The following is a 21327-nucleotide window of genomic DNA, read 5'->3' on the forward strand; positions in this document are numbered from 1 at the left end:
GCCTCCTTGGTGCACATTGCTTTCTTTGTACTTTGAAAAGAAGCCTTCTTTCTCCAGATCGGCTCCTCCAAACCTTTGCCGTGCTAATTTTAATCTAACCTGAAGATCGACACACAGGCCAGAGATCTCTGCTCCCTCACTTCGTCTTGCTTGCATGGTGCCCTCACAGATATCAAAGAGGACTTCAAACACATCACCTGGGCAGCAGTGGGGCAGGTGAGAAACAGGCTGGGGAGGACATCCTGACACTGCTTCTCCAGGTGAATGGATTTTAGCTCATTCACTTTCCTCTTTGCTTTCTCCTGGACTGGCATGAAACAGAAATAAACAGTTGTAACCACCACAGGGAGGAACTCTGCAATGTGTTGGCTGAAGCAGTTCTCAGTTCTTTGCCAGAGAATCCAGTAGTACTAATTTACTGTTTTCCTTCCGTGTGGAAAATGGGAACTTTGTCTTCAAATACCTGATGCTTTTTATGTAGCTGAGACTCAAAAGCAAATTACCGTAAAGGAGTGTCTTCAGACAAGCCAGGCACAGTAATGAAATGTGTGCCCCCGCCCACTCCATCCCCGCCTGCTTGTTCCTCTTTCTTTCAAGGATTACCATCCAGCTCCACCATCTAGAGCCTGTGCCCCTTTCCCACTCACCCTACTAAGTGATGATCTAGCCAAATTCTGAATGTCTTAAAATGACCAGGACAATTCATTGCATTTTTATATAGCCCTAATCCTGGGCTCAAGCCTACAGAAATCTACTTCTCTGTAGCTTTACATCCTGAGCTCAAGTGCTACTGTGTGGAATGGACAAATTACAAATAATAATGTCTTGAGTTCCTTCTTTACACCAGGCCTTGCCACAAGTGCTTTCTGAACACCTTCTCATTTAATCCTTTCAGCAAATCTGCAACATCACTCAAATGTACATTCTTGAGGGCAGATTTTTAAACAGTATCATTAGTTCACTGCTGTCCACAGTCTCCAGAACAGTACCTGGGTGATATTAGGCACTCATTAAGTATTTGATGCATTGAAAGATAGTTACTGTATTATCGCCATTTTACAAATGAGAAAACAGATTCACAGAAATCAAACACTACTATAAGCTGCAGGGCTGCTTTAATAGGATCCGAAGGAATAAAAAGCCATTTGGAGGAGGATATCATTTGTGTCCAAGAGGCTCTGCCTCACACCACACCCCCCAGGGCGGCTGCCCAGTCCACCCGTTCTTGAGATAGACACAGCCACGCTTCATTGCTGGGGCTGGAGGAAAGTGATGTCATGGTCCCAGAATGCCACTTAGAACAGTTGGGTGGTGGTCAGTTAAAATAAAAGAGTTATCAAGGGCCTTGCTCAGAGCAGCATATTGCATAAGTAACTGTAGCCATGGAGGATGGCATCAGATGGGATTATCTCACTTCTGCCTGGAAATTGAGGGAATAAAAACGGTAGGACAGGCAGGAGGAAAACAAGCTAACACAAACATCACAACCAAAGCACAACAACCCCCCCAAATCTTAAAATCCCCAAACTCCCAAACCCAAAACAAAACTTATGAGCTGGAACAGTGGAGAAGGAATTTCATTGACATTTATCATTTTTTCCCCTGTGAAACAGAGAAACTCTTTTTAGCCTGAGGAGCCTCATGCTGTTTGCTGGGCCATTGCTGTAGGACTAACAATAACGAGCTATTTCAAGTATCATTTTCTTTCTTGCAAACCCCAAGTTTCTTGTGAATTTACATCTTCTGCTGTTTCACTCATTGAAAGAATATCACCCTTACCCTGATTTTTCTTTTTTTCCTTATGAATGGCCAAGAAAGCCCAAGTATCACAGTTTTTTTCTTTTAGTTGAGCAGAAGAAATATTTCTGATGGATGGAATATTTTCTTTGGTAAACAAACAATAAATAGCAACTCAAAACCAACCAAATCAGTTTCTTTGGTAAAGTGAACATTAATGTCTTGGTTGGAATTAATTGAAAAAGAAAACTTTTGCAAGTGTTTGCTAGGATCGTTCCCTCCCTCTTGATAGCAATTGTAAAAGTAAAACTTCATGAAGTAAGGACTTAAATTTGCAGGAGATGTGATTCTGAGCTATTTCTAAAATGTCTTATCCATGGTGGGGCTAAACCAATGTTATTGGAGCAATTATTAATAATCAATATTAATAAATAAATAATGATCTCACAATAAATAATAAGTAGTAAATCTTGGCATGCAGAATCCCCCAGTAAAAATAATTCATTCTCTCCACAGTCAGAATTCCATAAGCTTTGATTTCAAGTGCTGAAAAGAGAAGTTGACAAGTTTTAAAATGCCCTTCATTTAAAAATACAATATCCCACGGTATACAGAGACCCAGTCAAGTTGGAAAACTACTATCTGTCATAAAATAAAGTTCCACAGTAAGTCATTCTGGTTGACCCAATTAATGCTTAAATTCTCAACAAAATCCACTTAATTGGTGTGTGTGTTGTATCAATTTTATGGAGTCACTGTAACCCAAGGTACTCCACGTGGCCAACACTAAACCAATGGCTGATTTAGAACATGTTTTTCAGAAAATGATTTAGCAACATATGATTTAGGAATAAAACCAATCCCCTCTTCAGCTGTGTTTTATCAGTAACTGCCTAGTTGCAGGCCCTTGGAGAGAGAATTGATCGCAGATCTATTATGAGAACTTGCCCTTTTTCGAGGATTGCATTTGTCCTTAGATTAAAGCTCATTATCTTCTAGTTGAGTGCATAACACGTTGGTATGATCACTTAGTGTGTTTGCAGGAGAGATTGAACAAGTGTGTAATGCACTAGCTATGATCCCCTGCACATATATTTAGAACTGTGTGAACAACAGTACATGAAATAGAAAGCACAGGTTTGCACTTGGTGTAGTTACATCTGAATCATTTGGGGATTTTTGCTGTCTGGAAAGACAATGGTAAACCTAAATCCCAAACATTACCCAGACATTAAAAAAAAAAAGTCTGCCTTGTGGCCAATAAGTCCTATGTTTCTTCCTTGGAAATGTACTTTGAAGGGAGTAATAGCCCTCTTATGAGAAGATCTAAAATTGGCCTGCCCTGTCTTAGGCATGCTGAAATGATGGAAACCCTCCAGTGGTGTGACCCTGGGTGAGTCGCTTTATTCTCCTAGGTCTCAGTTTCCTCCTCTGCAGGGATGGGGAAGTTGCACAGTACGTCCGCTAAGGTCCAGAAAGGCAAGGTGCTTTGGGGAAATGCTTATCACTACAGATGTCTAAATAAGCTACATCTCTAAAAGGGAAAAATACTGTAGACATTTGCCTCAAGTGTGACCAGGTTTTAGCTTCATTTTTATAGACTGAAAGAAATGCAGGGATCTGGGGTGACATACACAGCCTCTTCAGATCAAACCATTTCTGTTTAGATCCTGTAGATACCGCAAGCCCACAGTATAAACATCTAGGCTTGATAATGTACAGAAAGGCCGTGCACGGAAGGAGAGGGGGCACCAACGAAGGTGTAGGGGGGCCAGGAGGATTAAAGTGCAGCCGGGTGAGCAGGAAAGCTTGACTGTCATCATTGATAGACTTATATTGGTGATTACATCTTCCCATCAGTTCCATTTATGTCATTTTCAGCCCTTTGTATCTTTGCCTGAAGTTCTCAGTTTCAGGACTTACAAAGTTTCAGGACTTTTCTTCTCTGTGTCTCTGAGCAGGCAGGTCTCCTGAGCAAAGGCGGACTGGCACTACAAGTGGCAAGCTGTGGCCGATAACTTTTCCTTCCTCAGCTATGCATGGGCAGATGTTGTTTCTGGGCATCCATGCAAAAAATGCATGTAGGGCCAAACCACAAACAGCTGTACCAGCTGGCCATTTTTTTGTTGTTAAAATGGAAACACTATCTCTGGGTTCAGTTAGACACCTGCTTTTTCTCCATCATGCCAGGTATTTGGGTTTGGCTCTGTGGTTCTGGATACTCAGAGCCTCCTGCCAAAAGCTGCAATTACTATTGCAGATCCATTTGGTGACAAGCGACAAAATATTCCAAAATAGACTCGCCTTAACTTTGCATTACTGAAGCTGTCACTGGTTTAAAGGTATATTAACCAAATCATACAAACATTAAAAGTGTATTGATGGTGGGTGCGTGGGGGGGGGTATGATAAATTAACTCTTGACAAGAAAACTGCCTCACCCGGGTGACTTTAGAGGTGACTCAGTTTCAGCCCATGGGTGATGGCCATTCCACTGCATGCCAGTTTCTGAGGTTCTGGCTGCTTTTGCTGGCCAGAACTTTCACAAGCATCTCCTTGGGGTGTTGGGGAGCTAGATGATATGGTGAAGACCTTAAACCATAGACCCTGCTTGGAGCTACTGCTTTGCAAAAGTTCTGGAAGCCTTATTGTTTGAACAGTGCTCAAAGCTATTTCTGCCTTGGCAGCTGACCTTTCAATCAGAAGGTTTTTGTCACCATACCAGCAACATCTGCAGTGTGAATAAAATAGGATTCTGCTTGCTAATAAGCTTTCTCTTATTTGAACTTAGTTTAAGAGACTATGAGTCTCCTAGGGTGTGTGTGTGTAAATTTTCTCTGATGACAACCTTTTGTTTTAAAGGTTGACAATTTCCCCATTTCCCCTAGTCCTTTACTGTTTTTGGCAATGCCTGTTTCTTATCCTTAAAAACCAAAAAACAACTTTAAATGTGTTGCCATGAACATCATCCCTTTGCTCTTGATAAGACCTAGGGTGAAACTGTAACAAGCAGATGCCCTCACACTGTTGTAATTTGGTCAACCACTCGGGTGCTATCGATATCCACCATTTCGACACACTCAATTTCCTCCCGGTTTTCAGGATTTTTCTTCTCTTTCCTTTTTTTCTTAGAGGGTGGCAGGAAAGTCAGTATCACAGGTAAAATGGCAAAGCAGTGAAAGAAGGTGACCAACGCTATTAAAAACAAGCACCTGAACAGTGTACAGGTCAGATTTGAAGGCACAGCTGCAAGAGGAATCAGACCAACAAGATAGCAGAGGTAACTCTGTAAAATTGCTACCCCATGCACTTCCAGGGCATTTTTTACCCACTTCGTTCTTGTGAAATCCTTGCCCAGAACAAAGGTGGATAAGAGTGGAGCACAGTTGTCAATTGTATAGTTAATTCCATATATTAAGCATAGCACGGAAATGCAGTCCAGTTGCACTTTCCATAATGTCATGAAACCTATAACTCCAAACTCCACGGACACAACCGTTAGAGTGAGCCAGACATTAATCAGAGAGTCTGCCACCAGGAATGCCGAGAAGAAGAGCAGGAACAAAGCACTGATGCAGGAGTTGTGCAGGGGGGCTCCCAGGGAGGAGGCATATCGATCCATGTACACGAAGGACGGGTTGAAGACAATGAACTTCACCTTGGAGGTGACAGAAAGTCTCCTCAGGGTCTCCAGGAGATCATAGAGTTCTTCTCTGTTCGTTTCCATGGTCTTGGCCACCAAGAACATTCTGGAGGCCACTACGTCAACCTCATCATTATACTTTTTAGAGAAGATTATGTCCTCTTGAAAATGGGAAAATTGGGGGGCTTTCAGGAAGGAATTTCTCAACATGTCTGTGAAGTTTTTCTTAGGCAAGCCAGTGGACACATTGAGTTTCCGAAGGTAATTTAAGTAGCTCTCAAACCAGGATATTCGCACAAACCCCTTGGTGTATTCTAGCACGTCTTCTTGGACACTAGTGTTCCAGTATTCTATAGACTCGTATATGTAAAACCCAATCACAGGACTGTAGTTGCTAAAGTACTTTTGCTGGGCAGTAGTGTACTCAATGGTTTGCGTCGCCGTCGCTACGATGTTACTAAGGTCTGACCCTTCACTGACCTGCAGATAGCCCATTAAGGCAAAGGAAATATAAATAAGGTAAAAGAGAACTACAAAAGGCTTGACATAGGTGTTGGTTATCCAGTCACAGTAATAGCGTTTGAGGAAACATACCAATAGGTGACTCTCGTAAGTGTTCGCTTCCTCACCGTCCGCAGTGTCCTCGCTGAACCTGGCCGTCAGGAGAAACCTGTACCATGCCGGCTTCTCCTGCAATGCCTCAGGCTTTGGGACTTTCCTACAGAAGATACTATGCTGGTAATTGTTTTCTATGTAGCCAGTGAATACCAGGCTGGAACCATAAAACGAGAGTACATAGAGGTAGTTGAAGAAAATTGCGATACAGGAATTGCAGCAGAAAATCCTGGCTGCCTCAATGTTCGTGAAAGGGCTGGCCCCTATGCCGAAGGTGACCAGGTACATGGCAGTGGTGAGAGAAAAGGAGAGCATGGAGTCTGCATAGACTGCTGCAGTTCTCTCTTTAACATGTTGGTCTTCTCTAGTTTTCCTCCAGGAGGATAACATTTCAAAAGTCCCATATAATCCATGACCTGAGGGGGCAGAAAAAGACCAGATCAAAAGTTTAAAAGACTAAGGTTTCTAAAGAGGGGAACCGACTTGGTCCTGGGGAACAACTGGGTCAAAGGAAACGTAACCCATCCTAGCGGTGACAGGTCAATGTCAGTGATTTCTCCTGTGGAGAGAGAGACTTGTGTTTTGGTGAGTCAGACATGTTAAGGGAAGGAGGGCAGATATAGGAGCTAAGATCTTCATGCTTCCTTCTGGCTGAAGAAAGCTGGGTGGGCTTTTGCCTAAGAGATCTGAAGAGACGCACCTGAGTCTCTTGGGGCTTACGCACACTGATGGTTTAGGACTGTGGTTGCAGTTTGCAGAGTATTTGGTTGGTGGAACACTCCAGAGAGGATGCCTGGCCACTCAGCATTTGGCTTGTCATCCCCGCAAGGCTGGAGGTTAGCACAGCGGAAGGCAGTGGGCAGAGGGGTCTGAGTTAGTGTCTCATCACCTCATTTAAGTTTGGCCAAGTGGAAGGCTTTAGGGAGAAAGAAGCGCTATATTTAATCTGAGCCTTGACAAGAACTAAATCACAGCCTCTTTTTTTCCCTTCTTCTCCAAGAATCAATGCAGGATGCAATAAATCTGAGAAACAGAGGGGAACAAAATAAGAAGGGACAAGTTTGTGTGAACAGGAAGGATGGAAGAAGGAACGAGATTCACGGGAACTCTTCCTGCAGTGGATAAAAATGAATTCAGGTTGAAGGTTTATGGCTTGTCTCTGGTCTTCAGGGACCTGTTGGCCCCATTTGGGTTGGATGATGTCTCAAGCTAGTGGTGACTGCTGGCTTCTTTACACTACTTGGCAATGGCCTCTGAGGGCCAGGGCCGGATCAGTAACCTCTCTCCCGAACTACTTAATGCCCTTCCTCCTTGGTTAGTATTCCAGTAACCCTGCAACAGCAGACTTACAGTAAATGCTCCTGTTTGACTTTGCTGCCTGCAACTAGATCTAGTTTAACTTCTCTCACCTCTCTTGGTGGGAGCCAGACATTTCCCAGAGGGGCTTCCCTGGGTTTCTAGGCCACTGTAACATTGAAAAGCTCCCCCCGCCCCGCAAAGTGACCTGTTGTGGCTTTCTCTCACTCCTGTCTTGGCACTAGGATCTGCAGATCTCATTTTCTGCTTCTCTGCCTTGGCATATTCAATCCCATTATTGAGGATAATAAAATCTTTACCCTGTGGTACAATCGTCTTGTTTTTAAAAAGGAATTTAAAATCTCCAGCCAAGCGTAATGCTGAGTGAAGTGAGTCACCGTGCTCTTGTGTGTACAATAACTGAGCGCTCGTCTGCCCTCCTGCCCAGGCTGGTATTTATATACTTATTGTGAAATCTTGGCCTCAAACCCGCACACCCATTTCACAGTCATGATACAGGCCTGTTTCCTAAGAGGAATTTGGCATTTATCTTAATTTACTGGGCATCATTTTACAGCCACTTTTAGAAGGTCAGGTTAAGGCTGTCAATTTGATAACTAGCACCATGACCCCTATTAAATTGAAGACACCTAAACTCCCTAGACCAGAAGTAAAAAGTACACTCGTTGACTGGCATCCTGTTGTTAATTATGTTTTAGATAGTTAATATCTAGTCTTAAGAGGGAAAGCTATTTATTAAGTTTGTTTCCACTGGGTTCTCTGGAAGGATCAGCCAACCTTTGATTAAAATAACTGATCCCTTGATATGAGGGTAAAAAAATTCCTCCGAGGCACCTGCCCCCTGGAGAAACAGTACTGATCATTTCATCTGGGGCCAGGGAGAATAAGTTCTGATAGGCAAGACACACTTTAGAGTTTCACTGAAAAGGCAAATGGAATTGTATAAGTGTTTTCTTTCTAGAAAGAAAAAGAATTTTTAAAACAAGGCTTTGGTGCTGAGTCATTAAATGTGGTAAGAAAATAAAGATGCATAAAGCAGGACTAGAATTACTGGTATAGTAGGATTTAAATTAAGTCTGTTTTGCAGCCCTTTTTACAGTGGGTGTGATGTTTTATAATGATATTATCTGACCCTGACTCTTGTTGGAAAATACAATAAGAATTTCTTTCTTACCTTGGTATTGAATAATCTTAAAAGCTAATTGAAAAAGGATTTTAAATTAACAGAGCTATTAGGTAAAAAGAGTAAGACCTTTGAGGGTCCTGAATGAAAATAATCAAACTCAAGGAATATGAAAGTAGGCTGTTAGCATGTCTTGAGTTCTGTTGCTGCATTTTTTTTGAATACTGCTACAAAATTTTAATATTATAGCAAAAAATTCAATACAATATTAAAAGAATATCACACCATATCAAAGATGTTTATATCAGGAAATCTAATCAGCTGACTTTATTTTTCTTAACTTTTTGTTTCATATTGGAGTATAACTGATTAACAGTGTTGTGATAGTTTCAGGTGAACGGCAAAGGGACTCAGCCACATGGCTGCTGCATTTTAAATGCCTTGTCCTTCTGAGTTTGATCACTTTCATTGCACATGACACATTCTTGGTTCTGGGGGCAGTTCCGGAAGATTCAGATTTTACTCATAGGGGCTTTTGGAAACTCTGCTTCTCCTTCATTCCTCTCAGGGGTGTGCCTGCATGACTTACAGAGGCCAGAAGAGGAGGCCCTGAGAAAGAATCTGTTTTACCTGATCATTCAGCCTGTGTTGCTAGTTGTTGTTGGCCCAGTGCCGAGGCCCCCACCATTACTTCTGATAGGCCAGACTCTGGTTTCTCAAGCCCACCTTGCCACCAGCAGATGCTTACCCCCTCAACTCCAAATTCCAGTTGTGCATTGTCTTTAGAGAACTCTTTGAATTTCAGGGACAACTGCTAACATTTTATCTGGGCCTCCTCACTGAAACTCAGTCAGTCAAGGGGGGGAAGGCATACCAACATGGCTGCCGCTGCCTCCCAGGGAAGAATAGTCTGGAGTGCCTAGCTAGCACCAGACCTGATTCACAGCTGGGCACTTATGTGAAAGAGGTTGGCCTGTTACCGTAATGGAAAGCTCAACTGTGGGGCTCCTGTTCTCTGGCCTGGACTCCAGGGAGACATGTTCCATAAGCTGTAGGACTTGAAGAATGCCCTGTTCCCCAAGAAGGGCTGCTCTGTCCGTCACCACAGCTGAATTCCCTTTGATTTGACCTTCACGGGATTCTTTTAAATGCAACCCCCTGTGCAATAGTTGTCTACTGAAGCCACTACCTTTCACTCTGGGGAGTGGGACAAAGAAGGGAGATGGGGAGGGAGGGCAGAGAACATCACAGGTAAGAGGATCTCACAGAGACTTAACTCCTTCACACAGTGTTTCCTGCAGCCAGCCCTGGGCTTCATTTTTATATCCATGTCAGAAACTGGGCCAGTGAAAACCAAGGAAAGGCAGGGAGGAAAGATTTAAGGAGATTCTGTTCCTCTCCACTTTCTTCTCTTAGCAGCTGCCTCCCAGCACCCAGGGACTCTCCTCTCTTTTGGTCACAGTACTTAAAGCTGTAGAGTTGCCAGAGGGAACTGTTAAACCACACATACTGATGATATCAAATTCTGAAGGTAAAGAAGATTTTAAAGGATTCAGTTAGTCTTTGAAAAGCACATTCAAGATGTTTCTGTTTTGGTTCAGGGCATGTCAGTATAGTTAAATGCATATGAACACATGCCTATCAGTGTGCGTCAAGACACACACACACCAGTCCAAGTTCTAATTATTCATGAGTGACTGCTTTGTGGCAGCACAGGCTTTTAGCCAGGCCCTGGGATAAGGACAGTAGAGCTCTTCACCAGTGTTCAGGCACAGTTTGTACTAGGAATGCAATTTAAATTTTATTAGCAGTAGACTTTGGGATTTTCATCTAGTAAAATCAAATACTAAAGGGTTTAGGCTAATCAGTTTTCTTCCTTTCCAAAGAATTTTCTATCTTTTTGTGCAGTTACCTTTCAGATTTTGGAGGCAATGAAAAGACAGCACAGATGATAAATAATACTAATAGTGGAAAATCCTTCAATCATTTAGAGTGAGTCTCAGGAATACTCACAAATTAAATCAAATCTCACTCTTACCCAGACTCTTTTCTGGGACCTGACTGAAGCCTTCAGGATTGTTTACAATCCACTGACCCAGGAATTGACAAAGAATAGTGTAGAGTTAATCTAACTTTACCCAGTAGATACACTTCTGGAAAGTTATTCATAAAGTCAATGATATTTTTAATGTATTTAATGGTTTTGCTATCAGAGGCAACCTGAGTGATTTGTATTTTTATTTTTTGTCAATGAATATCATAGGCAAATCAATCTACTTGGTACACTGGGATTTTGTAAGGCAGATTCTTCTTGAGGCCCAGAACCTCCTGCCTTCTCCAGCACACAGAGCCACAGCACAGAGGCTAATGCCTTTGGGCTCTCCTCGCATTTTAATCCTTTAATCCTAGCAGGATTTCCTCATCCTGAGTTCCTACAAGTAAGGAATAACTGAGAAGATGGGGAGGGGAAATGGGATGGCTTTGAGTTTCAATGTGAAAACATTTAATATCAGGAGATAATAAAGCCATTTATAGCATGCCTGGGAAGTGCCAGATTGCCTATATGAAAATAAAATTACTACATTCTTCTAGAAAATCCATAGAATATAATGAATGCATGAGCAAAATCTGCTTAAAACATATTTTATTCTTAGACAAGCTCCACTAAGTAGCTCATGTTTATAAAAAGCTTTTCCTTCCATGACATCCACATAAATTCATGGTTTTGCTTTTTTTTTTGAGAAGAAATTTAAAGTGTGTATGTGTCTGGCTTGAGTAACATTTGTTTTTAGAGAGAAGTTCATTAATTGGGTTACATTTACACTTTTCCTGTTATAAACATTTACTTTCTGTGCTGAGTTGTTTGGTTTATCACAGCCTGTTTTGTCTCACAGTTAAGAGTGAGAGTAAAGGTGTACTTTGCTTAAGCTAAGACAGATGCTCACATCAGGGAGAATACATACATCTAAACTCTTTCTACTAGAGGCTTGTCACATTTTGGTAATTCTAATCACAGCATTGGGTTTTAATTTTAGAAATGATTTTCCTTCACTCAAGAGCTGCAAATAAGAGTCCAGGAAATGAATAGCTGTTTTGTGTTTAAAGATAAAGTATTTACATACTTTGTGTGTGTGCGTGCGTGCACATGCACACACTATATAAAATCAGTGTGCACAACTGCAGCTCATAATATATGCTATGGTCATTGTGTGATATTTCTTCATACAGAAGACGTATGTAATATTTATATATGTGGCATGTCTTATTCAAATACATTTTATATATTTACATATAAAATATGTGAGTATATACTGTATAATATAGAGAGAAATGTACTGTATTTCTCTTCAAACATTCAAACAATATGTATACATAATGTTATAAATATATAAAATATATATATATACAACATGAACTTATTACATAATATATCACATTACATATAACACAGGTAATGTGATATGTAATATATATTATACACCCATATTATACACACATACACACACACACAGATATATACACAAAATGACTAGTAGGTTGATGTGCAATTTATTTTACTGGTGAGGAAGAGAAATGTTAGTGTTGCTCCACCAGTCAGTGCAGAGAAGGGGCTAGAATCCCTCCCTTAGGTTCCATCTACATTTTGGTTCATGGCTGGTGAAGTAGTCTAGGTGAAATGCAGGGTTTCCTTGACAATGACTGAATCTGCTTGCATCGTGAGCTACTGCAAACCCATCTGGTCAACACTACCTGGCCCCAGCAATGACTTTCGGAAATGTTAATCCAAATGCAACAACCAACTAGGTGTCCCTCCTTCTGTGTTTTTTTTTTTTTTTTTTTTTTTACCATCTCAGTGTCCTTGATTTCAGCTGCCATACCTTCATGGAATCAGCCACCCCCTATTCCCTAGACTAGCTGGCTAGACCATCCAGAGGACGCCCAGGAGACCCGGGTCAGAGACGGATACCTTTGCATTCCTCTGCCTAATTGTTCTCTGCCCCTAGTCCCATTCGTGCCATCCTTTGTGGTTAAGGATAGAAAAATAAAACATGTCTGATCCATCCCCTCAGACCTATTTCTCCCCATCCACCCTGTACTGTAGTATGACTGGTGGAAGATAAGAATAAAAAGATGAGAACTAGACACAAAACTCAATAACACAATATCCTTTTAAATTAGTCCCAGAGTGATCATAGAGCATTACAAAAAGGATATTCAGGGAAAACAACACTTTGAAAATAGTATATGGAATTACTCTGTTATTTCAAATCAGATGTAAGCAACAATGGGAACAACAAAACACCTATAAATCAGTTTTTTTTTTCTAGATACCATGGAACCTGTTAGTAATTTATACCTAAGCAAAGTATTTCCACAGCATTCTTAACATACTTTTACTCCATCATGTAGACTGTCATATTGTTGCAAGTAGTGAACTTATAACCATAATGTAGGAGGTTGAATCATAAGAAATTACTGCTTTTGGAGATCAAAAATAGCCAGATATTGGCACTAATTTCATAGGTGAAGAATGGTTGAATATTGACAATTTTGTATTTGCTTTGAACTTTATTATTATCTGGCTGATTTATTCCCCTACATTTCTCATGACTTTAGAAATATACCAGAATGGTCATCAGGCAAGCACAACTTTTCAGGTTTGCTTAAATTTAGAGCCAAGATAATTAAGAGTTCTGTTTCTTAGAACTAAATTTCTTGCACTGGACCTTTTACCTCTTTGTAAGCCTGAATTCTGTATACTGCATCACATTCCAGTTGGCAGCAAATAAAAACAATTTCTCAGAGAACTGAACCTTATCTTCTAGTTTCTGCTAAATACAGATAATCTTAGGATGTATACTTGGAGGAAGCCAAACATCCTTGCTATTAGTCTCTTCTTAGCATTTAATCACATCCTTGCTTCTTTCCTATCCTTGAATTTGAATGGCCTGGCTGGATAATTTAGAAGGAAGAGGGAACCTTGGATCTGACATTAGACCTTCTCAAAATCCCAAACATTTTAAAGGGCTTGAAGAACATTTTTCTTGAAGAATATTTTCTATCTCATCTGATCTCTGAGGCTCTTGTATCTTAATAAATTCAAAGCCTCTCTTATAAATTAGATTACCACATATAAACTAATATTCAAAATACCTTTCACCACGACTTCAATTTTCCCCTTTTAGCTGTACAGAATGTACATGAAACACCAAAGCTACCAGATGAAGAAGGAAGAAAAGCTTCCTTCTGTTCCTTTCTATATTCCCCAACATTCCATTCCTTTCCTGATTTGTGTCTGATCAGCAAAGCTGTGGAAATATTAAGCCTGTAAGGAGAGCTGGCATGTACAAAACCTGTGCCAATTTCTTAAATCATGCCCAACTGCCGAGCAATGTTGTAAATCTTCATCCTTTAAAGGAAATTCCATAATGGATTAACATGATGAGTGTCAAATGTTTACAAATGGCAGTTCAAGTACCTCGATGCCTGATGTTAATATAGTTTGGAAAGAGAGGATATTACTTTACACACAAAGGGTGTGGATGAAATAAGCTCCTCTCCAAAGTATAATAACTAAAAAATGTCAATGAGCATTTATGATACTGTAGACCTTTAAGAACTTCAGCTCTAAATAAACTGATCTGACTCATGGACAGGGGTTTTGGCAGAAGTAGGGCTGTCTAATATGCCTGACACTGATTAAAAACATTCTAAATCCTGATGTATCTATGCTTACATCATTGCCAAAATGATTCATCTGTGTAGGATATATTCTTATTGCCAGAGATGTCACGTATCGTCTTGGCTACAAACACACAGTCACATCCCATTATGGTGAACTCTCAGAGTTTATCCAAATCCTTTCCTATTCTGGAATTTTGTCAGGTTAATACGGTTTGACACACGTGGTCTTAAAATTTTCCATTCTAAATCTGCTGCCATTTTGGCATTTGACTGGGTCTGGCCTTAAGTGACCGGCATCACACTGAGAATGTTTAGTTTGTTGAATTTTAAATCTATAATTGTGTATCACATTATAGACCTATTGTCGGCCAAGGAAATTTCGTCTGGAAAGGACAAAGAGATTTTTTCTAAGATACCTTTCCTTCTAAAAGAAGCCATATATTTTTTAAAGTTTTATTTGACTGTATATTAATATCACAGAAAATCAAGAAGTTTTGCTTAAATCTGCTTAGTTTAAGCATAACCATTTGATGGTATAGACGGGCAAATTTAGAAACTGGACAAGTTTACTGAGTCACACTGCAAAACCCTTAGCACCGCATTTCTTCTTGGTCATTTGAAACATTTATTGGCATTTTAGGACTGGTCATCAAAAAAACAGAATTAAACATTGGTCTTGAACACAACATTTATGAACGTGCTCTTGCTTAGATTTCATTTTACAATAAAATCTGAGAACGATGAGTTTATCTGAGAAATGCAGAAGGGCAGCCATCCTAAAGCCAGGTGCTGCTGGCTTTACGAGTGTATTAAGCACCCATTACATGGTGCAAAGTATTTATTGCAAATAGGCCTCAGCTACTAAAACACGTCGCTTCCTTTCATGTTGTGACTAAGTAATTTGAGATCTCTTTGAGCTGAAAATGTACAGAAAGGTTGTCTACTGACTGTCAGCAGGGAAAACTGCCATCAAATCAATGCATGTGACATTCCTCACAAATTACAAACAAGGGTTTTTTGGGCACTGCAGTGCTTGGTCTCTTTCGCTACAGATGATAGGTTTTTCTGAGTTGAATTCATGTAAAATTCACTGGTACTATGTCTTGGTGGAGTTGTGGTACTACTCTTTCTGAATTTGTCTTTTAAAGATGCTCCCTGGCTAACAGCATCTTTCCATCTCTTCCATCCCTCCCCATACCAGTACTTTCTGGTGTATTCCTTTTCGCATTGAGTTTTGCTTACAATATTTAAAACTTCTTTAAAAAGGACAAAAATCAATTTTAAGAGATTTGAAATACTGTGATTTCTTTTACTTAATAAAATTCAAGACGTTTTGAATATTTAATTTCATTTTTACTTACAATGAAATTGATTTTTAGTGAAATTAATGGGAAGAAGTTTTGAATGTTATTGTTGTGTTTTACTTAAAATTAATTTTAAGAAGCTCTAAATATTGTGGTTTTACTGAATGCAATTAGTTTTTAGGAAGTTTTAAACATTGTACCCTTCTTTGAGCTCAGGATAGCTACTTAAGAGTGTAAAAAACCAGGAATGATACTTCTTTTTCTAGCCCTAACATCTTTTTTCCTCACTTAAGAACCTATCTCCCTTCAGTTTCCTATGAACCCTTATCCCTGTTTATCTTCCTCCCACAGAAACAATCACAGCAAAAAACATTGTATTTTTAAAATGAAAAGCTAAAAAAAAAAAAAAAAACACACCCCAAGCATGTGACTAATCATGAGCAAAACATCTTAATTTAAATCTTGACTCAACCCTCTGTGGAAGCTCCTCACAGCCACTCCTTACTCAGGCTGCAAGGAACCACCCTGTATTCCACCATCGACCCACATCATCTTGAGGTTATTTTAGAGAGGCAAGTTATGCTGCCATCTTAGCAGACTGAATTCAGGAGGAAGTATAGCAGCCTCCTCCTCTGCTGCGTTCGACAGAGATGAGTAAACTGATCTGGTAAATTCACAGCTCTCTCAGTCTCTGCACAGTGCCCCACTTTTCCACAAAAGCTACTAGTATATGTTTATTGCTTGGGTCTCAGTTCCTGCAGAGCATGGAGTAAAAGTGAAAGTGAAAGTCGCTCAGTTATGTCCAACTCTTTGTGACCCCATGAACTGTAGCCTGCCAGGCTTTTCCATCCATGGAATTCTCCAGGCCAGAATACTGGAATGGGTAGCCATTCCCTTCTCGAGGGAATCTTCCCAACCCAGGGATCAAACCCAGGTCTCCCGCATTGCAGGCTGATTCTTTACCAGCTGAGCCACCAGGGAAGCCCAAGAATACTGCAGTGGGTAGCCTATCCCTTCTCCAGCAGATCTTCCCGACCCAGGGATTGAACCAGGGTCTCCTGCATTGCAGGCGAGTTTTTTTTACCAGCTAAGCTACCAGAGCAGAGCATGGAGGGCAGCACATAATTCTGTGGCCCCACCAGCCCCTGCGTATTATCATTTAACCATCATGCAGCTGAGATGGCCTGAGTGAATTCCTTTTCTTCCTACTACCCCTAAACAGGGCATCAGGCATACTAATGAACTCAATCAGGGTTATTTCTCAGCCAGTGAGAAATGCCACTTCATTTTTCATATCAGTATCTGATTCCAGATGACATTTTAATTTTGCTAAAGGAACTGATGAGAAGTTGCCAAAGAAGAGGGAGAAGCTAAGTGTTTGGATCCTTGGCCCACGAGAAACTCGGTATCAGGCTTGCTGGACCTCTGCCATCATCAGTATCAGATGGACAGAGCAACTGACATTATATTATGAGCACTATGGCTTTACGTATACCAGAATCTCCATGAGGAAATTTCTGCAGCCCCCAAGAGACTACATAATAAGATTCATTTAAAAATATTCTCCTGAGTTCATAGCAAAGACAAGAAAAAGTTACCTTCCTATTTATGTCTCGCTTGTTGCCGTCAGAGTTCTTGTCCACTGACCATATCCTTCTGTGTGATGTTTGCATCCACCCTGCCCATCGGGTAGGGAAACCAAGGGCTGGTGGACACTGTTGGTGCCCCACTCGTGGCCCTCCCAGTCCTCATTCTTGAGCTCAAAGAAGCCTTCTTACTCCAAATACTGGTAACCTGAGAGATTTCTCCAGTTTCAGGAATGTGATCAGTCTTCCCCGGGAAGTGCTGGGGAATTAATGACCCAGGGGAGAACCCTCAATGAATCATATATAGGGTTTCTGGGTCCATACTGCAGCTTTCAGACTCCTCACTCCTCAAGTACACCTCTGAGGTCTCTCCAAGGTCCCCAGTGGGACTGAACCATAGATGTCCACAGTGGTAACCTGCTGATTAACATACCCTGGATCGTTTTCCTTCCCCGTCTCATGTCCCTGCTTCCAGGTTGGGGTCTCCTGGGCTAACCTCCCCAATAAACTATTTGTATCCAGATCCTTGTCTCAGGGTCTGCTCCTGGGGAAGCCTGACCTAAAACACTGGTGCACAGAGATTAATATCTGCTGAATTTAAATTAATATCTACAGCTACTTCATGGAGGGCCAGGGCTGGAAGCCAGGGCTTTGGGTTTCCGGCACATCAACCAGAAAAGGTTGCTTCTTGAGACCCAGCACCACCTTACAGAATTGGTCCCAGGGCTTCTAGACTAAGGGAAGATGCTATAAATGAAACAAAGTTGTTAGACAGCTGCTCCTGGCCTTTCCGGAACCCTGTCACCACCATAAGAAGGAGGAAATAGAAGGAAAAGAAAGGACAGTAATTACCTAGCATGATGAAAGGGACTCCCAGGAAGGTGGAATTGTATTTCCCACCAGTCAGATTGATGATCCCAGCCGCGGTGAGGGTGGCGAGGCTTATGGTCACCAGCCCGAGCAGGCCCAACCAGGGTTTGCTGCGGACGCAGTCCTGCATGGAGCAGCAGAGGATGGCCACGGTGACCACCAGGATCAGGCTGGTGACCAGGTAACGTTCTGATACACGGCTGGTCTTCTGGAAGTCTTCCCTCAGCGAGGAGGATGTGTAAGGGTACATTTTGACTTTGCTGTTAGATTTCTGGAACAGTCGGACGGTGTCACAGAAGCTGGACTCCCACCTCTCCGCCACCATGTCATTGAGACTGTTGATGGACTGCAGGTAGTAGGTGAGCTGGACGGCCTCTGCAGATTTCACGCGATCCTTGCTGTGCACAGTGACGCCTCCCAGCTGGTGCCCGTTATAAACTGCCCTCCCATCTTTTAAGTGAGTGATCGGGTACGTGATAGCAAAATTGGTCCGGTTGGTGGCCCGAGCATTCTTTAGCTCCTCTAGGACATGCACGATGTCGTCCACAATGCAAGTCTTATCGTTATTCAGGATACAGATGTGAGCAAATGTGTAATTAAATCCAGGCCTTGGAACCTGGATCCTGGTCACAGCAGCATGCAACTATGGGGAAAAAAATGAAAATCAGTTTTGATGACCAAAAGTAAGACATTCCTAACTGACAGCTCTGTGGACCCAAAGGTCTCTATTTTTTCTGTAGGGGAAGGGAAAGGGAGTCACTCATGCCATCTCCAAGCTAAAGAGTTCAAATGGAATGTTAGGACCTCACATCAGAAGTGAGCAGTAAGGATGTAAGACACCCATCTGACTTGAGGGCCTCCTAGCGTGGTCCCTGGACCAGCAGCATCAGCACCACCTGGGGACTTGTCAGAAATTCAAATTCTCAGGCCCCATCTCAGACCTGGTAAGTCACACTCTCTGGGGGTGGGGCCTAGGAATGTGGGTTTTCACAAGCCCTCCAAGGGAGGCCGATACAACTAAAGTTGGAGAAGCACCAGAGTTATTTCTCCATGTTGTGTCCTTTATGTGTGACTCAGTGGATCTGTAACTATCTGAGAATCTTAACAGGTCCACCATTCAGTCTCCTCCTTGAAAATGTAATGGCAAAAGTGAACTAAAGCACAAGTCCAAGCACAGAGGTCCTATGTAGGCCCATCCCTTGTGGCTGATTTGGGAGGCAGTGACGTGATTTCCCCATTCAGTGCAATCACTCTGAGGCATACAAAACAAGCAGTTCACCTTGAGGATCCTCATAGTCCTGCTTCTACAGGAAGGGGGCTGTAGCTTGCAGAGCTTGGCCGGGGTACAGGGCAGTCGTGCTAAGGAAGTGCAGCAGATTTATTCTGTGAAGCTTGTCCTAAGTCATATTTGCCATGCCCTGGTTCTGTATGCCTGTGATCCAAGTGCCCGTGGGAATACAGACACTCATGTAACATCACCTACTACATACCAGGCACAGTTCCATGCCCTTCATACAGATTATGTCATTTAATCCTTACAAGAAACACTGAAGTAGGTACAAGTACCCGTCTCATATTACAAATGAGGAAACTGAGGCACAGAGAAGCCAAGTCACCTGCCCAAAGTCACACAGAGCTGGGCTGTCCCAGGCAGTCTGGCTCCAGCACTTGTCCTCCTAGCTTCTCGCTAGACACCTCCAGGTTGGCAATGCCAGCAGCTGGATAAATCCTGATTTTGGGCTTTCATCACCCCACCCCCTAAGAAATTACAAGTGCTCCATCAAGTTCAGATATGTAGGAATATGTGTATTCTGTGGTCTAAGGTGAGAAAGTAAGGCCTTCTCCCTATGAAATGAGGCCAGTTTCCAAAATGAGGCCAGTGGTGGCCATGTGAACTACATGAGCACACCTAGGACCGTGCCCAGCTCGGAGCACTCTCCTGAGCAGAGCTGGCCATTGTTCCACACCTGGTGAGTGGAGAACACTCCCCACAGAAAGGGAATGAAAGCCTCACACCCAGAGTTGCCATATTGTTGCTGCACCATTGTGATTCATAACCTTCTGAGTGTCTCCATGACCCCGATAAATTTGCTCTGAAATCTGCTGTAGCTGGTTTATTTGCTAAGACATTTTGCTGTGTATGCCTGTGCCAGGGTGAATGGGATATTGATTATGTTTTTAGAAAATGTCTGAGGGGCACCAGCTGTCAAAGTCCTTTAGTTGGTGCAGAGCATGAGTTGTTAATCCTAATTCTCAGTGCCTCCTCCCTCACATCTCCTCATAGGCCACAACCCTGAGGTTCATGAAACACTTCACTGTATTACATTTGGCTGAAATATTCTGAGTCCTTTCCTACACACACACACTCACACACACATGCAGAGTTGATGTCCCAGAGATACCTAGGAGACTGTTTTCACAAAACTCCAACCATATGCTAAATTTTTGTTTTGATGCTTTGGGACTGACGAGGAGCAGAATAACTCGAATGGTTTTAAACACTGAGAATGTGTTTAGACACACCAAGAGTGTGTTCTAAGCTTGGTCCAGTGAGTTTTGATTAAAAGAACTCCTAACTAAAAAAGAAAATTCCCAAATATGAAAGATTACTGTGGAGGAGGGAAGAACCAAGAGGAATTCAGTGACAAGAGAGAGTTAAAAGAAAGACTTTGGGGGAAAGATTCAGAATAGGCTAGAAAAGGAGTGGTATTGAAAGCATGCATATGTGTAATATTTAGTGCATTGTTTGTTCCCATGAACGGTCTAATAAATCTCCCTTGGAGTGATTACTAAATATGTCAAGAGAAAAAGATTGCCAAATAAGATGGTGTTAAGCCACAGGGCTGAACCCAATTATAGCAAGGGGATATTTTCCATCCATTCTCTGAGGCGACCATGCCACGCTGGGTGGGGAGTTGTAAACCATTTAGTGATCTGGCAGCTCTGCAGATCTACTGCTGGGACCCCTGGGACCACAGACCAAAGGAAGCAGACACACTGTTAACCCCTGTACCACCAGCACATCGGAGGGAGGCTTGGAAAGCGAGAACCTCAGTGAAGTCAGAGAGGGGAGGTGTCTTAAGTCTAAGTACCAGAGCTGCTGTGGGATTCACCTGCTTTGAATTTCTGAAGGGCGGGTGGGTAGAACATGTGTCACTCTCACGTCTCAGTGGCAGGGAGATGCTGGGTGACAAAGCAGCCAGAGAGGGGGTGTTGGCTGAAGCCACCCACCTGGCAGGGGGAGTCTGCGTGATTCTCCTGGGGGTAAGAGGGGAGTGGATAGTGAGAGGCTTGGGAAAGGAGAGTGGAGATTTCCTCCTGGGACTTCTGGAGTGTGTGTGGCTCTTCCGGGAGCCATGGGCAGACACACTGCACATGCTACTTGGACTTCTTCCTGTATAGTGTTTCAGAATGCCCAGATTTACTTTCCTAAAGGAGCCCCACTCAG

The 21327-nt window shown here is 42.2% G+C and overlaps 1 protein-coding gene across 1 annotated transcript in view; it reads right to left on the reverse strand.

Moving 5' to 3' along the window:
• Positions 1 to 1090: 1090 nt before the first annotated feature.
• Positions 1091 to 21327, reverse strand: part of PTCHD1 (patched domain containing 1) — a 54542-nt gene continuing 34305 nt past the window's right edge. Inside the window, exons 2-3 of the mRNA XM_020874628.2 lie at positions 17862 to 18522; positions 1091 to 6410 (exon numbers count right to left, since the gene is read on the reverse strand). Of these exons, the coding sequence (XP_020730287.1) occupies positions 4756 to 6410; positions 17862 to 18522 (2316 nt within the window). The 3' untranslated portion in view covers positions 1091 to 4755. The remainder of the gene's footprint in view (positions 6411 to 17861; positions 18523 to 21327) is intronic.

This window comes from Odocoileus virginianus, unplaced genomic scaffold (assembly GCF_023699985.2).
Source record: "Odocoileus virginianus isolate 20LAN1187 ecotype Illinois unplaced genomic scaffold, Ovbor_1.2 Unplaced_Scaffold_4, whole genome shotgun sequence".
Taxonomy (NCBI): domain Eukaryota; kingdom Metazoa; phylum Chordata; class Mammalia; order Artiodactyla; family Cervidae; genus Odocoileus; species Odocoileus virginianus.